This window comes from Anas platyrhynchos, chromosome 3, assembly GCF_047663525.1.
Source record: "Anas platyrhynchos isolate ZD024472 breed Pekin duck chromosome 3, IASCAAS_PekinDuck_T2T, whole genome shotgun sequence".
In the NCBI taxonomy this organism is placed as follows: Eukaryota; Metazoa; Chordata; class Aves; order Anseriformes; family Anatidae; genus Anas; species Anas platyrhynchos.
Genome location: NC_092589.1, coordinates 73,914,282 through 73,938,192, shown reverse-complemented (window position 1 = coordinate 73,938,192; position 23,911 = coordinate 73,914,282). Strand labels below are relative to the sequence as shown.

The window sequence follows — 23,911 nt, the reverse complement described above, 5'->3', positions numbered from 1 at the left end:
GAAAAGATCCATAAATAACTATTTATCAGATTTGCAGGCACATTTGTTCAGAGTTTTTGGTGTGCTTCAGTTATGCAAGAAAATGAACGTGACATTCTTCAGTTGCTTTGACAAGGATAATTTCAGAAACACTGCCCTATCATTCCACAAATTGGCACCTTCTCCTTCTTTGTCGTAATGCATTTTTCTGGGGCAGCTTTCCTCAGCAAAACCGCCTGTTTCCCAGGAGTTTTCACACCTGTTCAGAAAGGGACAACGAGGAGGAGTGGGATGGATTTAGGTAGGAGAGCAGCTTCGACCTGGCGACCATCTATTTTTCAAGTCAGAGAGCATTTCTTGTGTCAGCACGGTGGAGGAGGCTGCAGGGTGTTCGGAGTGATGCAATTTCTCCCGTTTTAATCACACGAGCCAGATCCCTGCCTCCCTCAGCCATTTCCACACCGAACCTTTTCCTAGATGCGTGGATTTAAAAGGCCTTTCTAACCCAGTCTGCAGTCAGTGCTGGTGTGTCCAGACTTTGCATTTGCTTTTGGTAGAAATTCAGTGGCAACTAAAATTTGAGCAAAGGTTGGAGTCTGGGTCCAGGTTCAGCACCGTCCGTCATGGACATACCACAGGAAAGCCTCAGCAGCTCTTTCCAAGAGACAGGCTGACCAAAGGGTCCCATTTCTTGTTGAGGAAGCCTTCAAGGAGTTGAACCCCAGGCTCTGTTCTTTGCAGGGCCATCTCCCTTCCTCCTCTGTGCTCATGCAGCTTCGCTTGCTTTGCAGGGGACTCCAGCCTGGTGCAGTTTGTGCCGTAATGTATGGGAGCCAGGAGCAGCCGGGTGCCAGGGAGAGCTTTCGAGGGAGGCTTTGGGCAGATCCCAGCAGCAAAACAGCACAGAGCTGCCTGCAGGCTCCCAGTCCTGATGCTGATGCTGCTCCTCTCGCCTCTGCTCGCTGGTGTCTCCCTCCAGGGTAGGCGAGACCTCGGCTCCCGGCTTAAATAGCGGCGCTGAGGCTGTGGGAGAGGAGCAGCGAAAGAAGCTAGCCAAAGCCCTCCTGGTTTCCTTCCGTGCACTTAATAAAGAAGTTACAAGAGGGCACGTTCCCAATTTCTTTTTAACTTTGTAGATCACCTCCAGCAGACAGATTGTCTCGTGGACCACTTCCCCTCCCCTTGGCGATCAGATGACATTCCTGCGGTGGCTACAGCAGTTGCTTACATGGAAAAATAACATTAGGAAAGTATTTAATGTATTTTTAGCTGTCTTTAAATGCATTTTAGCAGCTGGAAACAAGGGGAGCTAGTACCACATGACCTGCAGGCTCTCCAGAGACCACCGCCGAGTGCTCAGAGAGCAGGGAGCCCCCGGGCTGGGGAGCAGTGAGTAGTGTGGGCACCCCTTGCCTGGGCAAAGAAATCACAGCCGTAGGGGTTAGGGGGCAGAGAGCAAGCTAATGGTCTCTGCTCACTCCAAAGCTCTGCGATTCGGGAAAATCCCAAAGTCCTTGCAAGGAGCAAACCTCCTGTAGAAAATTAAAAGGGGCTTCCCCAAGGGAAGGACTCGCTCCCTGCAGTGTCCTCTCCACGGTGTGCTCCTGGCCAGGCTCCGCTCCTGACCCTGGGCTCCCACCAAGCCCCAGGCTAGTCCAGAGCGAGTATGTTAACATTTCTGGAAAGAAAATGCTCAACAGATGGAAGCTGAGTACTATTTTTACCGTTGCTGGTGCAGCGAATGCAGGGACCATGTCAATTGATTATGTGGGACAGCAGCAGCCCACGGGAACTAGAATTTCAAGGATTAGGGTCTCCCCGAGGATTGCTGCGGCTTGCAGCGAGATGTCTTTGGAGGAGGAGGAATTCCTCGCCCCTCTGGCTAGAGGGATAACCTCTGTGGGGGAAAAAAAACAGGCTTTCTGCCCCCATCTGAGGGGGCAGCCTCCCAGGACAAGTATTAGGGGCGATGTGAACTTCCTCCGCTCATCGCAACGGGATGCAAGCCTTGCAGGAGCTGTCTGCACTTCGGTAGCAGCGGTGTTTTGACTTTCCCAGCTTTTTTTGTCCTCCCGGAGATGCTCAGCTAATACGTCTGGGGGTGACTGTCACATGATTCACCCGTTTTAAAGGACATTTCGGGAAATTAGGTGGCAATTTTATACTGAGTAAGCAGCCTAATATTCTGTCGCTCTGCATTACTCAATCGGCCGTCGCTGCAAGAAATTAGATGTTAGGTGGTTTCGGTTAAGTGGCATTAAACTTCTTGTGGACCGAGCAGTAGGTTTCATGGCAAAAGCGTTGTCCCGTTTTAATGAAAGCTTCGCATTAACAAGTTCCATCTTGATAAATTATTCTGTTCAGCCTGCCTTGTGACTTACGCTCTCTGAAGATCCTGCCCTTAATATTAAAATGCAAGCACAGATTTCCTCTCCCAGTACTAAGGCTGCGTGAAAAGCCACTGAAGCTAAGAAATCCCCTGTCTGGATCAAGATAATTTTTCTCTGAGAAGGAGAAACAAATATCCATGCTGAAATTGAAGCCCTGTGGAGAGGAGGAAATTCTGCTGTAGATTGTTCTTCCTCCTTCTTGTTAAAAAAAGAAATCTCGACTTAATATATAGTCTGTTTCCAAACTACAGGCATCTTTCACAAATATAGGCTGCTTGGCTTAGGAACAGATAGCACAGTTTGTGTAGCCAAAGATAGTTGTCATGATGCACTTATTAATGAGTACACATATCTCTGAACATCAAATGCTGTGCTATTTTCAGAGAGGTCCTTTCAGATCGCTCTTTCTGTTCTTTTTCAAATTATTTTTCCTTACCCTTCCTGCCATCTTCCTTCAAAGCTCGGGGGCAGGAAACAGCAAGGGAAGGGACCTGGGAGAGGAGATGTGCTCATCCATCCTGTTTCCCCAAGTCAGGATCTACGCCGTGCATGTCATTCCTGACAGATGTTCGCCTAATCTGCTCTTAAAAACCTCCCGTGATGGGCCTTTGACAGCCTCCTTAGGCAATCTACTCCGGAGCTTTGCTGTACCTATCATTAAGAAGGGTTTCCTGATATCTAACCTGCAATTAAAGGCCGTGATTTCCTGTGCTACCCGTCATCACGCTGACCCTGCAGTCAAGCCAGCTCCACCAAGGCAGCTGTAGATCTTCCCTGCCATCAGCACGCCCTGGGTAACGTGCCAGAAGTCCCCGGCGTGGCGGTGGCCAGGTTTCCCTCTCGGATCCTACCCAGCTGGCCAGCTCAGGCTATCAAAGGGAGAGACCTGAAGTCCCAGGAGAGGTGCTGCCACAGAAAAGTTGCAGCAGATTTCTGCTGATAAAACTTCGAGTGCTCACCGTGGGCTCCCAGGGCTCAGAATAAGTCCTAAAACCTTTTTTCTCCTGGAACAAAACATGCTCTGAGAGCAGTCGTACCATACATTGCATACATGCAATCAATTGCAGGTAGCACTTTGGGCGTGCGATTTTTGATGAGAGCATTTCTGTAACAATTGAGGAGTTGAAAAGCACTTAAAAAATCACAGAGATGACAGGTTAGGCTTGCATTTTTTCCCCCCAGTTGCTTCCTTTTAAACCAAATACGTCCCACGGCGGTGGGGCCTGCTGCAGAAGCTGTAGGTGCCGGTGTGCAGGGGGGCTGAGGCAGGTGCTTGCTGGCGTGCAGCAGTGATTGAGGGCAAGCCAGTAGAGATACAGGCATATCGCAATATTGCAATGACAAGATAAACTCCGAGCCACTCATAACACGCTTCCAACAGCGCTGAACGTTGTAAGAGTCTTTCCTCCTACAAATTATTTACAACGGGAAGATGGTGGTGATGAATTCCTATAAGGCAACAGGGGAAATAATTCTGACGGCTGAGGACAGGTATTCTTTACCACGGAAAGGAGCTAGCTGAGTATACGTTTGCTGCCTGAGTAAATGATGATGGCAGTATGCAGCTAAACTGGTTTTAAGACGAGGAAATTTTGGTGGCATCCAGAGTTAAATGACACGAGGGTGGGTAAGCAGGGAGCGCGCTGCTGTCAGCAGAGGTGCTAGCCTTTGTTTAACCAGCAATTTTGGCAAGCGGGTCAAGGTCAGCGGGGCTTTGTCTCTGTATTTTGACACGTGCACCGCAAACACCCCGATATCCATTTCATGTTGTGAGGTGCCTGCGCTGACACCGTGCCCCCGGGACAGGCTGCAACGTGCGGCCCGGCACGTCTACCGCAGTGCCAAGGTAGGATTTTGGGAGCCTGGGGACACCGACAGCATCCCTGCCCCACATAGGGTCCCACCTGTCCCCTGTCACCTGGCCACGTGCAGGTTTTGCTTCTTTCACAAGCATTTTTGTGGGGCTGGCAGCTACCTTTCTGTCTGCGCAAGGCATTGCGGAGCCGCTCGTCCCCCCGTTGAGTTGTAGGGTGCTTGGAGGGGCTTCATAGAGCTTGCCATGTTCCTTCGCTCAGGAGAAAAAAAGGACAAAGTTTGGTTGCAAAATGAGCTTTTTTATTATTTTTTATTATCATTTTTCATGAAACACTTTTGGATTGGGTGTTCCACGCAGTACGGGAGGTGGCCTTATCACGTGGGAGAGGTCTCGGCTTCAGGCTAACAACCAGAAGAATACATTTCAGCCTTTGTCCATAGAAAAGGGATTTCAGGTGCTTGGGAACACTCTGCCTCTTCTTTGTGGTTCGAAGGCAGAAAATTCAAACATTTCCCACCCTGCAGCCACTGAGGCAGTGAAAGACAAAACCCACAAGCTGCTCTGATAGGCACATAACAAGCTGCCCGCTGCTTGTACGAACACACAGGTGTAGGTGCCACTTGAAATACACTTTCGGAGAAGCTTGGCACTTTTAAAAATTGCATTATCTCCGGTGTGCAGAGTTTGGTAACCCCCCAGGACGGCCAAGCAGAGGCCCGAGGCACAGTTTGTGTTAGTCGATGAGGTCTAATGGCGTCGCGTGTTCCCCAACACCCCCCAGCGCCGCCAGCCCGCTGCTCCCCTTCCCCAGCCCTGCTCTAGAGGAGCCTCTCTGGAGGCAAACAAGCGCGAGGTGCAAAATATCTTCCACAAATGCCAACGCTAAAAACGTCCCCGCGCCGGGAGTGTGACACACGGCAAGAGGCGGCCGCGTGAGGCGGGGACGGGTCGGCAGCGCTGACGCCCCACGGCCTAGGTCCCCACACGTCACCCTCACCACAGGCCCTACCCGCTGCCCCCGCCATGTCCCCTCCTCGTCACCCCCTCTCCCAGCCCTCCGTCCTCCTCCCCCCCAGCTCGTCGGGGCTTATTTAAATAAGCAGGCTGGCAGGGAGCCAGGATCTCATCATTTTAATGCAGTGTAAAAAAGGGAACGCGCATAATTATATGCGAGCCATATGCGAGGGAGACAGCTCAGCTGCGAAATTTCGGGGAGGCTGCGAGAGGGAGAGAGCGAGCAGGCAGGGATCAGATGAGACGGAGCGGAACAGAGTGCAAGTGTCACCCAAATGAACAGTGTAATGAGCGCGCTGCCGACACTCCTCCTCTCACCCACGGCTCCCTTTCGCTTCAGCCCGAAACCAGAGAGCGCCGCAGACGAGGAGGCAAATGCCGTCTGCGAGCAGTGGTGCTAATGGGCTCCGTTAATGTCTCCATTTAAACTTCGGCTTTCTTAATTAACGGTGCAGCTCCAAATAAGCAGGAACTTTTCATGCATCTTCGTAATTAAATATTTTTACCGCCTCTGATTGAAGGATCGCTGCTCTTGCTAGATGATTGCTCCTTTCAGGACTTCGCTTAAGCACGGAGGGGGAGTCCATTGATCTCCACTAGTGTTACATGTAAACCATGAAGTATGAAAACTTATTTTTTTTTTTTGGCCTTGATGTTAAACTGAAAAATACATTCTCTAGGGATTGCTTACGCATGTCAAAAAGTTTGAACGAGTACGTATGTAATGTAATCCTGAAAAATGAAATGGAGTATATTGAAACCCTGAAGTTCCTCACGGTTTCCAGCTCACATATTTCATTTGGGGGTTGTCTTTTGTTGTTCTAATTATTACACTGCAATGCATTTGCATGTTCAACCTACGCTGGGTAAGAAAGCAGCACCTCAAGTTCTTGTATCTAAGAGGGGTACTGCATATTTAAGCAAACTCTTTAATAATGTTGTATTTGGGGATTCCCGTCTGTTTTAATGATCTGAGCTGTTATGCTTTTAGCTATTTTTTTTTCCTTCCATTATTTGTAAGTCCCTAAATAGGCCATTATATTTCCCTTCAGGCTAGAGATGAAGATGGACATGCTGAAAATTTTCCCCAGCAGCACTATGCTAAGGAAACTCCAAGACTTGCCTTCAAGAATAACTGCGAACTACTTGTAAGAATAACATACTTACAACAAGTCTAGATTGTTACTTTAGCACAGTGAAAACCGTTTTCTTTTTTTCTGAAAGGCTTTTGTTCATTATGACATACATTATGAAATATTACATTTTTTTTTCTTTTTTTTTTTCTTTTTTTTCTTTTTTTTTTTTCCTGTTTAGCGTTGTCATGCTAGTTCTGGTATCCGTGAACAATTTTAAGATCTCAAATTGCTTGAAAATCTCTTGTGTTTGATGACAGAACGTGAGCGGCCTTGTGGCCCTGCCTGGCTGGGCACGGTGCATGGGGTCGAGCTGGGTCGGGGGTGGCTGGGAGAGCCTCTGAGGACCCCCAGACCCCTGGAAACCCTCCGAGATCCCCCAGACCCTCCAGCCCCCTTGCCCCCATCCACCTCCCGGCTCTGCATCGCCTCAGGCGCCTGTGGCTGTGCAGGGCTGGCAGGCAGCGCTCCCGTAGGGCTCAGCTCTTCCTCCACCTCCCAGCCCTCTCCTCGCCTCTCCTCTGCTGCGGGGAAAGAGCGAAAGCCAGGAAAGCACTGACAGGGAGCCTGGAGTGTTTACGAGCCGAAGGAGAGCCGATATCAGCTGCGAAAGGATCTCTGTTCCAAGGCAGGGTTAATTCGCTGTTCATTTTAGCATTTGCAGCTAGGCAAGATTAAAAGCAAGCAGGAATGCCTATTATATTTCTATTAAATGAATCTGTTGGGACCTAATGTTCTTGATTAGCTTGCGAAAATGAGTGCTCCACGATGAGTTTTTCTGTTTACCTAAAGTAAACAGAGAATGAATTGCAATATATTTAAAAGAGATTCACGCACTGCGCTTGAAAATGGAGTCTTAGATGAAGCGGTAGGTCTCTCCCTCACACTCGCCTTTCTTCTTGGCCGCACCTAAGTAAAATGTGTCACTTGGCTAACTGGAAATATTTGCAGAGAACTGTAACGCTGGGTTAGATTTTGGAACAACCCACAGTGCCTTTTTTCTAATTTTAATGCTCGGGAGGGGGGTGGTGGTGGCAGAGCAAGCTGCGCTCCCACCGCACCGAAACCCATGCCTGCCTCCCCTGCAGCAAACATGGGACTAAACGCCAGCCTTGGCCCAGGGGGGATGTCCAGGGGAGCTGAGCCCCCAAGCTGGCGTGACCCAGCATGGGAAGCAGCTCCGAGATTACTGAACTTTGTGAGGGATGCCCAGACTCTGCCGTCCCTTTGAGACAAGCTTGGCACTTGTACTGGGGGACCATAGGCTGATGTACCCTCCAGAGCATCCCCGGTGCTGAGCCATCCCCCACTGGGTCGAGACAGAGTATTTAGAGCCAGATGTGTCACTCAGAAGGGTCAGTGGGTTCCCCGTGTAGTTCCCCAGACCAAAATGGATTTGAGCCTTACGACCCGATCTTGCTTCCTCTTGAATCCTTCGCGAAGTTCTGTTGGTTTCAGGGGCAGCAGGGTTGCGTCCTAAGGCGAGGACATGAGGCAAACACTAAAAGGGATTCCCCGCTGTAGTCACAATCACTGTGCCAAGCAAGTGGAGCGGTTTCTTCGAGGCCACGCTTAATTACTGTGCCCCAGCTCAGGCCAGGTCTGAGGAACCATCGCAGCCCACCACGTGCCCCTGAAGTCAGCAGGGCTCTCAGTGTTGCAGGAGTTCAGGGCTAGGGTCGTGAGACAACACAACGGCATGTATACAAAACAAGAAATGTATTATTTTGACTAAAAATCTGCTTTATCTTTAGTGCAAACTATCAAAGAACCAATTAACCCCCCTTGTACTGTTAAAATCAAGCATTCTTTCGGTGCCCAGTTAATTATTCCTCCATCAGTATGCATGTAAGTTGCTGCATTGTTATAGCGCTTCTGTGCCTGGCAAAAGCTCAAATCATCCAAGTTAGTCTTTCATGTGCTTTTTTGGACAAGTTTCAGTTCTTGTTTAAGGAAGTAATAAAAGCAATTTGTCATAGCTCTATTTTTCCTATGCGATTGGAAACAAAATTGGCAGGGATGGAACCTGTGCTCAATTCGCATGCGGGGGGGAAAAAAATAGACAAATGATGAGTATATACCTCTGCTGTCTTTAAAGGTGTATTTTAGGAATTTTCGGTGAATATACAATGCTGGGCTGTGATGTGGCTTTGGGGGGGGGATCTGGTGTTATTATTTGTTGAAGATGCTCCATGTTTCGCAGCGAGGTAGTGGTTTGCCTTCTGTATTTGCACTTTTTTGGAAACAATGCTATGTTAACATGTGCTTGAGAGTCAAATGAATTGCACAGGAACTGGTCAGTAAGACGGTGTCTTTCTCCTGAAGGCTCGTTGGTATTCCTGTGTTTTTACTAGCAGCTATCTCTTCGGGTGGGGAGAGGGAAAAAATACAAAGGAAAGGAGTGGGGACAGCTGCTTCCTCTAGAAAATATTTTTCTAGTGCTAATACCTTACCCAGGTGCTACCAGTGCAAGGCAGATGCTGACTTCTTGCTGTTGGAGGAGCGGATAGCTGAGATTTTGGAAGGAAAGAGAAACTGAAACTCATTCGTGCTTCGGAGAACCAGGAAATCCTTGGAGTTTTCTTAGTGCAGCCAAGAGCAAGTGCTGTGATAGCCTGTCAGGTGAGCTGGGAAGCCGAGGCTCAGAAGTGCTTTCTTTGCTTTAGGGTTCAGCTGCCATTTTCCAGCAGGGCTTGCTCCAGCGAGTGCGGGCTGGGGAGATGCTCGTGCTCCGGGGGCGCTGCCAGGAGGGATGCAGGGGCCGGGCGCTGCTGGCTCTGCACGCCAGGAGCCGAGCTACACGGGCTGCATGCTAATAGCCTGGGTCAGGGGCAGCAGCGAGAGCTTTAACTCCTCACGACTTGGAGGGATTTGAAAGCACAGCAGCCCGCACAATTGCAGGCCGTGTGTTTTCTTCATTGCTCATACCCCGGAGGAGGAGGTGCTTTGGGTAGAGAGGTGCTGCTCGGCCATGTGCTTTGTTTTGAGACAGAGAGAGATGAAATAGGAAGAAGAACGAGTTACAGTTTGGGCAAAATAACCCCCTGAGTGCTTACGGTGGTTGTGCGCATGAGGAGAAGCGGAGACAAATCAAGGTTTTGGTTGGCACAGAAAGCCATTGTGCGGTTATGGGATTAGGCGAGGGTGTTCACGCCCCGTGTTAAATCCAGATATGTCCTGTGTCACGCTGGGTGTTGTAGAGCACGGAAAGCAAAAGCGGATGAGATGCTCCAGTCATTGAGGACATAAAATTTCCCCTGTGAGCTTTTCAGCGGCTTTGAGGATCCCGTTTTCTGAAGGTTAGCTACCCGTGATAAATACTGGGAACTGCATAATACAAAATTTCTTTTTAAAGAGCCGGGCCAGCATGCTGTTCTGGCCAGCCAGCCACCCTACTGCCCTAGGCACTGCTTCAGGATTTTAATTTCTTATTCCACGAGTGGCTGGAAGCTTTCCTGTTAGGCTGGAAGCTTTCCTTTTAGGCCCATCTCTTCGCTTCCACGCGGCAGAGGCAGAATTTCGTCCTCTGGAAGCTGATTGTAAAAGAGCAGTGCAGGCCAGCGAGCAGTGGATGTGGGCAGAGAGATGGGATTAGCTGCGGAGAAAGGGCAGGCCAGGATGAAAAGGCCGCTGAAAAGACCGCAGCCCCAGCCCCAGCCAGCTGAAATTCCTCAGCCATTGCCTAGAGAAAGGGAAAATCCATCTGGCACCTACCCAGGTTAGTCAGGGTAGGAAGAGCCATGCTTGGGTGCCTTTTAACAAAAGTGGGAAAGAAAAAAAAAAAAAAAAACAGCGGCTCGTCCTTCCCCCCTCCTGGCTGCCCAGAATATGGAGTCAAGGTTTCGGAGCGGCGCGCTGCTGGGTGAGCGCAGGAGGGCCTGATGGGTTAAGGAAATGAAACGCCAGGTTGCTTTCCAGATCATTTGTTTATGGAGATGAGCCGAGCACCACCCACCACTCGGGGATTAGATGTAAAGCAAGCGAACAACAAAACAAAATATAAACACCCTGAAAAAAAGAAAAAATAATAATTTCCAGGCCCACACCCAGCCGCGACCCGTGGTTTTGCTGCAGTAAAAGCGTGGCCTTTTTCTCTCTGAAATCAAAAAGTGTGCTCCTAGCAGTTCTGCTCGGGGAGGATAAATTTGGGACTCCAGCGTGCGATGAGCTAGGAGATAGTCCTGGTGTTTGGAGGCATGTAAAAGACACAAAATGACACACGCTTATCCCCTCGCTTCCCCTGCCCCCCTTTTTGTTGCCCTAGCGGAGAGATGAGCAAGAGCAGAGCCCACCTGGGGTAGCTCTCCCTTCTGCTTTCAGGTTCAAGCCAGCAGAGGGAGAGGGAGAGCACCTCCTCGGCCTCAACTCCTCAGCCTCATCCAAGGCTGGGACACTGGGGCTTTCTGCCCACAGCCCCACAGCTCACAGGGCCCTGGGGACACCTCCAGCCTTCAAGGCACGTCCCCACTTGGGACATTTTCCAGCCAGGTGGCATTGTCACACAAGGATGTGACACTTGGCACTGGGTGAGCACGAGCTTGTCCGTCCTCAGCAGGAGGCAGCCTGCTAGTTTTTGACATTAGCATTATTATTATTTCAAAAAAAAAAAAAAAGAAGAAGAAGAAACACACATTTGTTAAAAAGGCAAATAATTAAAACCCCATTACGGCTCCAGTTCTGTCATCTTCCTTCCCAGAACCAGCACTAAATATTTTATTAATAAATGTGCAATTATTGGTGACCTCAGAATCGTTTCTCCACCCTTAATTTCTCCTCGCTGCAACGCTGTGTTTTATTGCTCTGTTTTTACTTTTCGCTTTACTCCTTGCTTTCCTCATTTGCTGTGTTCACTGAAGTTATAATTTTCGTATTAAGCATGTTCTCATTGAAAAACTGCTTTCTCAAAAATGATTTTAAAGGAACACCAATCTTTTTATTGGCTGGGAATTTAGACAATTAAGAAGTTAAGAAACTGTTAGCTGAAAATGCATTTTAGTAGGGTATTTTTTTTAATAATGATTGCAATAAATTTTAAGGTAAAAATGCTTGAAAAAAAAAAGTTAGCTCTCCCCCCACCCAAACCTCTATAAAACTGGAAAAAAAAAAAAACACGGGTTTGTATCTCTTGGAAAGAAAACAAGTTGTGAATCGGAGCCTTGCTTTATGGAACTGGCATTCAGAGCCGATTTAAATAAAATTCAGACAGTTTTTATAGAACGCTAAAGAATAAAGATTTGCCTTGTTCCAAAAGGAAGGGAAGTGCGGTGAAATAAAATTCATCGCGTTTCCTTCCACCTAAACTGGACATAAAGTTCCCACAGTCGCCCCCCGGAGCTGGATTATTTTCCTTTTGGGGTGTGTGCGGAAGGGGCAGACGGCTCCGCACAGGAGATGCCATGGGGCAGCCTGGGAGCCCTGCACACCTGGAGCACCAAAACCCCAAAACCAGCTCCTGGTCCTGGGCCTTGCTGCCTCAATCGCCAGGGGTTCAGTGAGAATGGGGTTTGTAAGGTCCGAGAAGATACCGTATGGGTTGGGGGAGCATCTGTGAAACCCTTAGGACCGTGCAGGGCTTCCAGGAGCGATGCCCCAGCAGGGCAGAGCAGCTTCACCCGGCTACCCAAAGGCACTCCGAGGAGAGCCTGTCCGCAAGGAGTGTCCCTCCTGTCATTTTCACATCTGTGACGTGTTGTGGTACGCCAGTGACATGTCTTCGCTGTGTCGCATTCAGGATGGGGGGAAAAAAATCCCCAAATATAAATCCTGCATTTTATTACAGAAGTTAATACCAATAATTACTTAAAATTTAATGAATTTCAGTTCGCACTTAATTGCTTTTGAGTAGTTCACTTAACTTATTAAAAAGAAGCAAGGACACACTCATTTAATGAGCAGCAGAAGCCTTGGCCTAGCATCTGCCTACATTCTCTTTTCAATTAATCAATTATAGTCCAATGGTGTGTAATTACACATTAAGAAAGTTATTGGATATCTCAGCATGGCTGTCCCAGGGGGCTCATGAATACACTAATATAACACACCTGTAATGACCTGTTCTCAGATCTGCAAATTGCTCCCATTTCTCTCTCTCTCTCTCTCATCGCTAAATGAAGATGAGAGCAATTACCATTAACTTTTTGAGTCACATCTAGTCAATGAGAGAGAGAAAAAAAAAAAAAGAAAAGAGCCCTACCAGCATTCGTAATAAATCTGCCTCTTGGTGCTGGGCGGGGGTGCCGTGGGTGGGAGGAAGAGGCAAAATGCGTCAGCTCACATCCAGGAATAATTCACCCGGCGTGCTGGGGCTCGGGGCAGACTCCAGAGCTGATCCCTATGCAGAGGCTCCAAGCCCGAGCCTAGCAACTAAGCCGTGTTGCTGTTGTGCCCGGGGTTTTTTTGCGAGCTCTCAAAAGAACAAAATTTACTATGTAGTGGCACAAAGGCTGCGCCCGGGCGAGGGGCTGCGCTCGCCGCCGCTCCCTTATTAATGCATAACAAATGAAAGGCAGGAGAGGCTCCGCATCTGCATAATGAAGCCTGACAGATTCGCAATTGGCGATCAAGTCGACTGAAGGGCCCAAAAACACGCCGTGGAAGCGAGCCTGTGATGGCTCCATAAGTAAAACCAGGGGTGATATCTGTCAGCGTTTTTTATCGATGTTGTCTCGCACAGCGTGATTTCGCTGCGCTGCTGTGGCTCTCTCCGAGAGGCGGTGTCTGCTTCCCTGCACGAAGCGTTCTTGTTCCTGCTTTCATTTCGAGCTGGGGATCTTTCAGGTGGGTGTAGATGCAGATTAACACACGGCAGTACCTCGAGCACAGCTGTTGCTGGCACACGGGGTCCGTTTTGCTGGTAGCGATCTGAATTCAGATCATTTCGTTGCTGCACGCCTGGCACCGCGCTGGTATCAGCGACTGCGGTGAAACCTTCATCGTGCTGGAGGCTACATCCCTTTTTAGGACGGTGGCCTTGCTGTAGGTGTCCCACAGGGTGTCACTGATATTCAGGTGGTCAGACGCGGCTCCCAGGTGCACTGATAGCTGAGGCAGGGGGTGTTTCACTCTGGTTCCCACCCGTGAGCCGTGTCTTCCCAGTCCCACAGCACCCTCTGGCTTAGGACACGCTGTGCTTCACGGCCCTACCTGTAGCAGCATCTCAGGGTTTGACAGTGGGGCCGAGCTCTCTGTTCAGGTCCCGCTGACAGTAGATGGAAGAAGGCAAACACCTCCGGAGCGTGATTTACTCCGAGCAATCAGTCACAGATCTAGGATTGGTTGCAGCACCTCTGGAGGTGCCTGCATCTGCCCATTACCCAGATAAATACTTTCCACGTGACGCCGACATTTTCAGCAGCTGTAATCACCAGTTGAGCGGGGTATTTCTGCATCTGTACAACTCCGAGCTCGCACACAGAGCCATGCAGTTCAAGCAGAGGACTCTCCTGCAGGCTTCAGGTTAGGTGCCTGCTAACTTTAGGTTGAGGTGTCTCCAGCTCTGGAACGAGGCTGCTGTTATTTAATTACCCGTACGTGCAATTGGAGCTGGAGATTAAAACGTTAGAAGTGCAAAGCGCTATCCATTATTTAAAGCTGTGTGGTACCCTGAGCAGCTAGCAGCAGCACCCTCGCTGTTTGCAGATAGGATCATTTATTACGGGCTGTTACCCGACATCACGGTGCAAAGCAGGCTCCCCGCTTTACCTCGAGGTGTCTAAAAACGCTTTGGCGGCGCAGGCAGCGCACAGGAGCTGAAGCAGGCAGCGTAGATCCCACAAAGTGATCAAACCGTGCGTGCGTACAGTGTTCTCAAATTCTGCTCGATGCACAGCTTTGTTTATACTCGGGACCCAAATTAAATTCTGTGCTTGGGTTCATTTTTCTTTCTTTTTTTTTTTTTTTTGATCTGTGCATGAACGATCAATTAAAAATGTTTTAAACAGGGAAGGGAACCCAATGATGTTACAGAGCTTTAATACACAGTGCAATATTCTGTTGCACGGGGTAGTTAAATACGGGTCCTAAAAAAGCTGTCAATTGGCTCTTAGGTTGTTTAGGTTGTGCGTCTGCTGGGGAGGAGGGTGGTATTTCATTCGGCAGCACCAATTCCTTGCTATTTGTATTCCCTGCAAGAGGCTGTAACTCTTTGCACGTCACGTTCCTAATTGAGCAATAAACTCTGCATTGTACTAATACTTTTTATTATGAGGAATAAACACGCTTCTCCGAGACAGGCAGAAAAATAATTGACCACCTGTGCCCGGTCCTGAACGAGCGTTGCTGCACATGCCACTGAAATTAATGTCAAGACGGGGAAACTGTCGTTTCCTGAGAGGTTTCTGGTTTTTTTCTTTCCACTATGGATCCATGATGTACCAGGGTAGATTCCCAACCCCCAGGGGAGTCACTGCCCCTCTCTGTGCCTGTTCCAGCAGCAGCTTCCCTTGTTAAATAGGGGGGCCAAATTCTGGTTTGAGCCTGGGATGCCTTTCCATCCAAGCCTTGCCATCCCACCAAGTCATAAGGGGTGAGGGCTGCTTGAAGCTGAGATATTAGAGAGCTAACGGGCTAAGGACAGAGGAAAGGTAAAGGCTTCTCTCGTCGGCTCTTCTCCACTTGCTGTTAATAAGCCTCAGCTCAGCCAGCAGGTATTTGGGAGGCAGCAGGCAGCAGTGCCCCAGATGTGCACGCACAGCTGGATGGCTCTGCCCGCCCGCTGTTGCAGGGACAGGCTTTGTGCAGGCTCTGGAAAACATCCCCAGCTTCCTCGTGTGCACATTTCGGTTCTTCTCCGAGCGACTGCAGGAGGCTGAGCTGCGCAAATGTTTTTTCTCCCCAGAGGGTTTGCGTGGTGCATTGCCACCGGGCGCTGCGCTGTCATCCTCCTCAGCCACCGTGCCCAGCTCATTTAATGAGGGATACATCGCTGATGTGTTTGCACAGGCCAGCAGCCCAGCTTTTTGTCTCTTTTTTATTTTTTTCCTCCAGCCACAAACCGGGGCTGAAAGCTGAGGCCTGGGTGAGTGCCCGCTGCCCAAAGGTCGCCCCAGATCAGCAGAGAAGGGAGATAACCGGAGGGCCTGGCTGGCTGCATGGCCCCCACATAAAGGGAAGAGAAGAGAAACCCAGGGAGAGAGGGAAAAAAGGGCACGGGCTTGTGGTGAGGACAGGGAAGTGACTTCAGGTCGCTGTGACGCCGTGCGGGTGCTGGATGCCTCCCCGAGCGCGGCATCCCCAGGAGGGGGAGGAAAACCCAACGGGGAGGGAGAGGGGGGGGTAGCAAACACCTCCTGCAGATGTGGCATCCGAAAAGCTCCCCAGCCAGCACGACTATTTTTAGCCAAAGTGCAAGCAGTGATAGATGCCACGGGGCTGCTGTCACTAAAATTTGTATTTGAACAAGTCAGCTTTGCAGAGTGAAACGAGCAAGCGCTGTCTCTCTGCTCGCTTGCCTGTGCAGAAGCCATCAGCTTTGCTCCTTAGCTCCTGCAGCTTCTCTCCTGCTTGCCGGGGCCTTGTGTCACCTCTGGCTTACACCAGCATTGAATTTGGCCAATTATCTTACCTAGGTGTCTCGTAGCTATCGAGGTCTTGAAAAGGTCAGCGGCAGAACGCGGCTGGGCAGCAGCCTTTTTGAAGCCGTCGGCCTGGAAGCTTCGCTTCTAGCATCATTAGAAAATAATTGCCTGTGAACGTCCAGGGATTTGAATCTACATGTGGAAGCTCTGGAAAGGAGGGCAGGAGGGTTTCAAACGTTATTGAAACAGCTGCTGCCAGCACCGCTGAGCACGGCTGCTGCCTCTCACCTGCCCCGCTGCCAGCATCTCGGCCCGTTTCTCCAGCCAAGTCCCCTCAGCTCTCTTTGTCTCTGCCCCGTGCTCGTGCGAGGGAGATATTTGCCCTTCTGAGGCTGATATGGAATCGTGATGATAAATTCCTCCTGCTTCATTTGCCCTCATCTCACTCCTTTTGCCCATGCCACTGCCAGCTGGGGTCAGATGCCTGCAGGACAAAGCCAGGACCTGTGAGAGTGCCGTCCCTGCCGAGCCGTGCTGATAGCACTTTATTTCTCAGATACCCTCCTTCCGAACCCCGGCGTCATTTAATTATTGTAATGTTGCAAATTGAGGTGCCCACACACCAATTCAATCTAGCTGTAATTATTCTGCGCGCGGTGCCAATGAGGCACGCACCGAAAGCGAGCGGCGCGCTTGTGAGCCGGCAGCTGATTTATGACGGGTCGCCTCACGCCCCTCCGCCCGCACCGCCTGAGCCAGGGGCAGAGAAACCAGCCCTTTGTGTGCGTGCAGCCCACAGAAACATTTCTTCGTAAAATCCAGCGGGGAGGAGGCTCGAGGTATTGCCTCCATCTCTGGGAGGGGAGGCAGGCGAGGTGTGGCACGTGTTGGCCCAGACAGCCGAGATCTGCAGGCTTGCATTTCAGCAGCTGGGGGCACGTTGTCTTCCCCCCACGTAATTACCACAGATTTTGATCTGTAGGTATCTCCTTTTCTCAGTCCTGGTCAGTCAGCCTTGCTTTTTGGGACGGGAGGCACCATGTCCTGTCTTGCTGTGCGGCTCGGTGCCCTCCTGCTCTCCCCGCCTGGGTAGGGCCCTTCCTCTAACACCGCGCCGCTCATTATCCCCGGCATTTCCAGGCTAATTGATAGGACATTTGGTTGATTTGCATAAGCCAGCCAGCACACAGAAGATGTCTCCACAATAAAGGAGGATGCCAAAATCAGGATTTATGTGAAAACATGAATTCTGGGGGTGGGGAGGAGAGGCATTTTTAAGAAGCACTGATCTCTAAACCAACACCTCTGATAGAAGTCCCAGAACCCTGTCTATGAGGCTCCCATATAATTGTCCACACTGGAGCTCGGGAGCAAACGGGAGAGTCATCATTACGGGACCCGGTGGCTGTCCTTGATTTATGCATTACTGTTTTGTTGTGTTTTGTTTTTTTTTTTTTTAAATAACTACAAAACAAGAGCACTGGGAGAAGTGTTTTAGTGCACCCTGCGAGGTGCCGGTGTGGGATTGCCACGGAGCAGAATGGCGACTGGCTTTCCTGCGATGATTTCCAGCACCGGGCTGCTTCACCTCCAGGTGCAGATGGTTTTTCCCCCTTCGTTGCAAAGACCGCCAGGGATTTGAAAGCGAAGCCGGTTTCTTGACTCTATCCCTAATACGTCTTCTGCCATTACGAGGCCTCTGAAGAGCACATTAAGTCCATATTTACCCCTGTGCAATCTAATTAACTTCCAGAATAACTGTGCAGGTGTAACTGAGATCTCAGTCTGAAGGCAGCTTTGCTCCATTTATTATAATTGAAGGAACTGTTTGGCCAGCAGCATTTCTATTAGGCGTAATTCTGTTTGAGACGGAAATAACTCCGTTGTGCTTTCGGACCGAGTCTGCAGGAATGCCAGCTAGAATTGCCTAAGTGAATGCACATCTATCTGCTTACTTATAAATAGGAGCCAACACGAGCTGGAAATCACGTGCGCGATAAGCGTGTAATCCTGATGCCGTTGCTGCAGAGCCATCTCCCAGGGCAGAGCTGGGGTTTCGGGAGCCCGTTTTCGGTGCCTCGTTGTGCCAAAGGCCTGAAGTACACAGAGGGAAATAACATACGTCCCATTAGCCTGAATGTCATGGGTATGTTCAAGAGGAACAACACACACATATATATATATTTTACTCTTTTCTAACTCAAATCACTTCTTGCTATTCTAAGGCGTTTGTTAGAAGCACATTTTGTCCTCTGGGGATTTGCAGCTTCTCTTGGTGTTGTGATTACTTGTGAATAACTGCTAGAAAGCCCCTTGCACGCGTGTCTGTGATGTGCAGCATCGAGCCGAATTGGATTATGACTGATCCCACGTATCCGAAGCTGCTGTATAGAAGAGGAAACATTTGTGGTGCTGTCAGACAAGCAAATCTTCCTTCTGCAACTTGACGCAAATTTGTTATGTGTACAGCTTCATGAAGTTCAATAGATGTAAATACAGATTAATTATTTAGAAAGGAATAGGAAGGAATGAGCTCCCAAACATGTCGTGCTTAATTATTTAAAACCTATAATGGAATTTCAGCCCTCGTGCATACCTCGGCTCTCTCGTTATGCTTGGACAAGTGCCTGAGGTTAACTGGCATGTCCCCACCTCCCAGCCCTCTCCCTTCCTATATGGCAGGGTGATAAATGTGCAGGGTGAATGTGAACAGCAGCCAATATTCCCAGTCACGTCGACTGGTAAATACTCTGCACTAAACTCTGTCTTCCTTTCCCCCATTAGTGTGTTGTGTCCTGCAATGAGCATTTCATATAGCAAGGTGTGTGCGAGGGTGCAGGTGTGCACACACACTGCAGAGGACCAAATCCTAAAGTCTGGGCTTGGGCAAAGCCCCTCGTGATGGTGTTGCACTTTGTTCACATGGTGGTGGTGGTTCAAGGGCCGCCCTGTGATGCTCTAAGCACTTGCAGGAAATCCTGATCCCCGTTTCAAACACCTCATGCTCTGAGTAGGCGAGCCAGGTAAGGGGAAGCCTTCTCCTCATTTTAAGAGGAGGACTAAAGATACAGAGTGAAGGTAAAGAACACACGAGCCTGTTAACTTGCCCGTTCTGTAATCAGTGGAGAGAAAGAGCCTGCCGGGACCAATTCAGAGGCTCCTCATTACGTGCCTACAGCCTGCCCCAGAGCTGGGCGATCAAAGGCAATGCCTCAAATTGGGCCATCCAGATGATTTCACTCCCTACCCTTCCCCCTGTGCAAAGTTACTCAGGGATTTTCTGTTTTCTGTTGGAGGGGCTGCTGTGGTGCAACACGAGGGGCATCAGTGGAAGAGGGCTGGGAAGCTTTCACACACAGTACTTCACCGTGTGTTCGGCTCTAGGCTGCAGTTTCAGGCCTGCGTAACTCCTCGTTTGTTAGTTTTAAGACTAAAATCCTGGAAAACAGTGGTTTAAGATAGCTAGTGGCCATAATAGTCATGGTAAAAAACCATTCTATATCTCTTTTTCTTTTTCTTTTTCTTTTTCTTTTTCTTTTTCTTTTTCTTTTTCTTTTTCTTTTTCTTTTTCTTTTTCTTTTTCTTTTTCTTTTTCTTTTTCTTTTTCTTTTTCTTTTTCTTTTTCTTTTTCTTTTTCTTTTTCTTTTTCCTTTTCTTTTTCCTTTCCCTCCTCTCCTCTCCTCTCCTCTCCTCTCCTCTCCTCTCCTCTCCTCTCCTCTCCTCTCCTCTCCTCTCCTCTCCTCTCCTCTCCTCTCCTCTCCTCTCCTCTCCTCTCCTCTCCTCTCCTCTCCTCTCCTCTCCTCTCCTCTCCTCTCCTCTCCTCTCCTCTCCTCTCCTCTCCTCTCCTCTCCTCTCCTCTCCTCTCCTCTCCTCTCCTCTCTCTCCCAGTCTGGAGGACATACATGCTGTTGCTTTCCCCACCTTTTCTTTTCCCTGCCCCTAATTTCAGCCATACCTGCTCCATGTGGCAGTGCATAGGAGCAAGTCTAGCAGTCTCTCAGTGGGAGCCTCTCTGAGCCTGTGACTTCGTGCTCAGAGAAGGGGAAGGGGAGCCGGGACCGCACCAGTGGGCTCGGGGTTTCAGCCAGGATCCGAGCTTCAGAGCAGGAGGAGCTGGAGGGATGCAGGATCTGTGTGCAAGGCAGAGTGATTGCACGTGCTTGGCATCATCTTCTCCAGACCCCGACTGCAGGGGAAGCAGGAAAATGAGTTCCACTCTTCATGCCCAATCTGCATGGATGGGACACGTCCCGGCCCCGCTCTGAAACCGATGTGAGAAACTTTCCCTTGATCCAGGCGCGTTTTGGATCTGGCCCAGGGTTGCTCTAATCAGATGTGGTTTCCAGAGAGGAGGCTGCTCTTCAAGCTGGGGTGCGGGCTGGTGCGTACCATCACCAACCAGTAATTCCCCATGCGTGAATCACAAGCAGTCAAATCTGGAACAGTTTTGACTCCCTTCAAAGCCTTGTAGACCGGCAAAGCTCCTCTTGGAAAGTTTTGATCTTTTTTTTCTCATCCATTTTTACTAACACTCAAGTCAATCTTTCCCTAATCAAGTCAATCTTTCCCTAACACTATTTTTCCAAGTTGGCAGCTGATGTAGTCCCTCAAGGATTTTATATGGTTGGGAAAGGTGGGGAAAAGTGTGCAGGGGGTCTGCCCCAGGTAGGTGGTGAGAGTTCTGCTGCAGCCCTCCCTGTGGTAATGTAAATTTTATAGCACATGGAGCAAGTGGCCCTGGCCTCTAGATGTTATTGCATGACAAAGATTACCGTGTAATAAAGTCTGAAGATCCCTGACCTAGATAGGCAGGTGGAAAATATATATATATACTCCACATATATATATTTGAAGGTATATATGTAGTGCAAAGCACCCAGAGACTTCTATCCTGTAAGCCTCTTGCTTGTCCAGGCATAAATCAGAAGAAACAACACTGTGAGGGTTACAGCACAGTGAAATGGCAGAGGTGAGAGGAAGAATTAGACCTAAAACTCTTCATTACAGGTAAATAAAGACTTCTCGAGGTTTCAGATTGCATTCCTACTTGCTATTCCTCAGACTAATGATATTTCAAATCTGGATTACAGTAATATTTTCTGGGCCCAGTAGTGTTACATTTAAGTCTGAGTGATTTAATGGGCGTTCAGTGGTGATTTCAGTCCAGGTGAAGTGGTACTGGCCTCCAGCAACGCCTTAGGCGAAAGCATCATGTGTTAGCAAAAAACATTAACCTGCCCCTCAAACCTCCTCATTATTACATTTATAGTCCTGTCAACCATCTTATGAGCCACTGGAAGCATAATGGAGGGGGTTTTATTGTTATTTTTATATTCTCTTGAATATTAAAAGGAAAATATATTGGAGAAAAAATACATATAAGATATTACTAGGTATAAATTCTAGACAGATGAGCCACATGGGTTGTTTTCCGTCTCACAATGTTACTTTGCTATATGACCAGAATAAAGTTTTGTTCAGAAAAATAGGGTGAACATGTTTATTCGGGCACTGAATAAGAAAGTGAATTAATTAGAAAATATAAATCTTCATCTGGCTTCTGAAGATGTCTGCAGACGTGGTAGCGGGAGGTTGTTAAGAGTGAAGATTTTGGTCATTTTCTAAGGGAGACACAAGGTTAGCAAAGCGCCCCTCTCCTCTTTTGCCTTCAAGTTTCCTGTGCTTAACAGCACCTGTGGTTCTCAAAGCAATTTGCTGGAAGCATTTGCAGTGTTCGTGGCTCGCAGTTGCCCTTCCTTTCTGTGGTTGCTGGTTGCTTCTTGCAGGGAGTGCTGGAAAGCGTGCAGGCTCCATTATTTCCTTCTTTTTTGCTGGCTGACATCTGCCCTGCAGAAAAAAACCTGCAGTGGTGTTCGGCTGTGTCCTGCAGCCCCTGGGTGGGAGCGTGGGGCTCCAGGGCTGTAGAGGAAAGGCATTTCCACTCTCTGAGAGAGAGGGAGATGGGGATGTCCTACTGCAACCTTCCCCTGCTGCCCCAAAGAGGTGGCAGGCATGAGACACTGTGAAGGAGCACTTACAGGCCCCTAAAGTGTTTTTTCCAGCCACTGGCTTTGTTTTCTTTCTTTTGGTTTCCTGAGCATTCAGCGCCGACAGTCCTTGTCCTCTCCTCAAGGTGTTCACAGCACTTCTCACTGCTCCTGCTTTGCAGGGCTCTTTGCAGCAGTTTGAGGAGGCGCTTTCCTGTCACCTTTAGGAAGAAGCAAAGCTCTCGCCGTGGCATGAGCAGCTCAAGGACCACAGAAAAGGAAAATCACCTTCTTTCCCTTCTTTCATCTTCTGCAGCCTATTAATTGCATTCAGGGCTTATGGCACTGCTGGCGTGATGGCCATAGCCATCAGTAGTGAAACAGCAGTGTGGATGTGCCCTGCAATCAGCTCCTCTATAGCATGTGTGTAAAAACCCCGCATTACAGATTTTAAGCTTTAAACACTATTCTTGTCCCATTCTGTGTTATTTCAGACAGGAAGGCTTCTGGGGAGAAGAACTTCCCTCTTGGCAAATCCCCCTTCACACTACATCCATTTTCCCTGAAGTTTTGCCCACCAGGCTGTGGGCTTCACCACTGCTTTCAGATCCAGAGTTCTTCCTGCGGTTTCAAAGCCTCAGACTGAAGCTGGAAACACAGAGCTCAGCTGTTTATAGGCAAAATCAAATATGTAGCCACTCTGATGAAACGAGAACCAACCTGGATTTCCACCGGGCATTAGCATAACTTAGACTCATTGCTTTTGGCCAGAAGCACTAAAAAGCCCTTCAAAACAAAGGAGTGCAAGTGAAAAGACTGTGTTTTAAATAACACAGGTGACAACCGCAATGATTCAAAGATGAAATCAGTTTATCATTAGCCATTAATTACCAAATAGCTCTATTTTCTCCTTATGCTTCACGTAGCTTAGAGTTTTGCATAATTAGAGTGAAAAATGGAGACGGGGTAGGTCTTGCATTTAAATGACAGAAATTCAATATTCGCTCCTCAAAAAGCTGCAGTAAAGGATTTCAGGTAGAAAAGTTGAGAGGGGTTACATCACCAAAAGGAAAAGCTAGCGAGCAGAAAAGGCTTAAAAAACTTGAAATTTGTTGCAGGACGGTTTTAAGTTGCAGGCGACTGCAGTGTTCTGTTTTGTAAACTGTTTTTGCACAAAGCTACAAACATTGTAAAAATCTGTTTCCATTCACACCTAGTATTGCTACGAGCTGTATTATAACCACATTCACAGTTAGAGCCTGCCTCAGGGTTCCTTCGCAGCAGGTTTCAGCTGGAATGACTTTTTTTTTTTATTTATTTTTTTATAATAATCATTCCATTCAAGTGGAACAATTGTAATGAAAAATTATCATGAGGCATCTTGGGCAGCAAAACCCCGACACAATAAACATGCCGAATGCTGTGCAATAAGCACGCTGCAAATGGTGATCGAGCCTGGATAACTGCTTAGAGCCACCGTGCTGGATGCCACCTATTATTTGAGAGTTGGTGACGAAAGAGCATTAATTCTCAGTAATGGTGGCTGAGGCATGAATTTTGGTTACAGCTGTCTTGAAAGTAGATGCTGTGAGCTGCTCCTGCCTCTTGGTGCAGTCTGCGGCCCTTCCTGTGGGCCAGCACATGGTGCTGGACATGCTGAGCTCTGCGTCCCCTCCCCAGACACTATGTTTTTCTCAGGAGGAAGCCCTCCTGAGGAAGCCCTGTGAAAAAAAAATAAAAAAAAGCACAACAGCATTATGAAAAGAAAAAAAAAAAGCCTTTCAGTTATGAATCTGAATTCCACTGTGCTGATTATTGCTAACCTCTTGAAGGAGTTTGTCTTTTGCTGTTGTCTCTGGGTGCAGCACACCCACCTCCTCCTCCTCACTCTGACCCTGCACATCTGAGCAGAGCGGCCGTGTCCTGCTGGAGATCTCCACATGCTCGGTTTCCCAGACGGCACAGCAGGGTGCCTAGCTTCTGCTTCTTAATATTCATCTTCTTTCAGAGTCAGAAAATGCTAAAAGGGAGCTCGGGCGCCTTGGAGCTGAGGCAAACACAGCTGAGGGTGCCCTCC

The 23,911-nt window shown here is 48.8% G+C and overlaps 1 protein-coding gene across 3 annotated transcripts in view; it reads left to right on the top strand.

Annotated features, from left to right (window-relative positions):
* SOBP (sine oculis binding protein homolog) overlaps window positions 1-23,911 on the top strand; it is a 95,184-nt gene that overhangs the window by 49,410 nt on the left and 21,863 nt on the right. For 2 of the 3 annotated variants that reach the window (XM_038176184.2, XM_072036135.1), the window contains exon 5: window positions 6,252-6,347. The exons of the other annotated variant lie outside the window; for it this stretch is intronic. In XM_038176184.2, coding sequence (XP_038032112.2) covers window positions 6,252-6,347 — 96 coding nt within the window. The remainder of the gene's footprint in view (window positions 1-6,251; window positions 6,348-23,911) is intronic. 3 annotated transcript variants of the gene reach the window in all.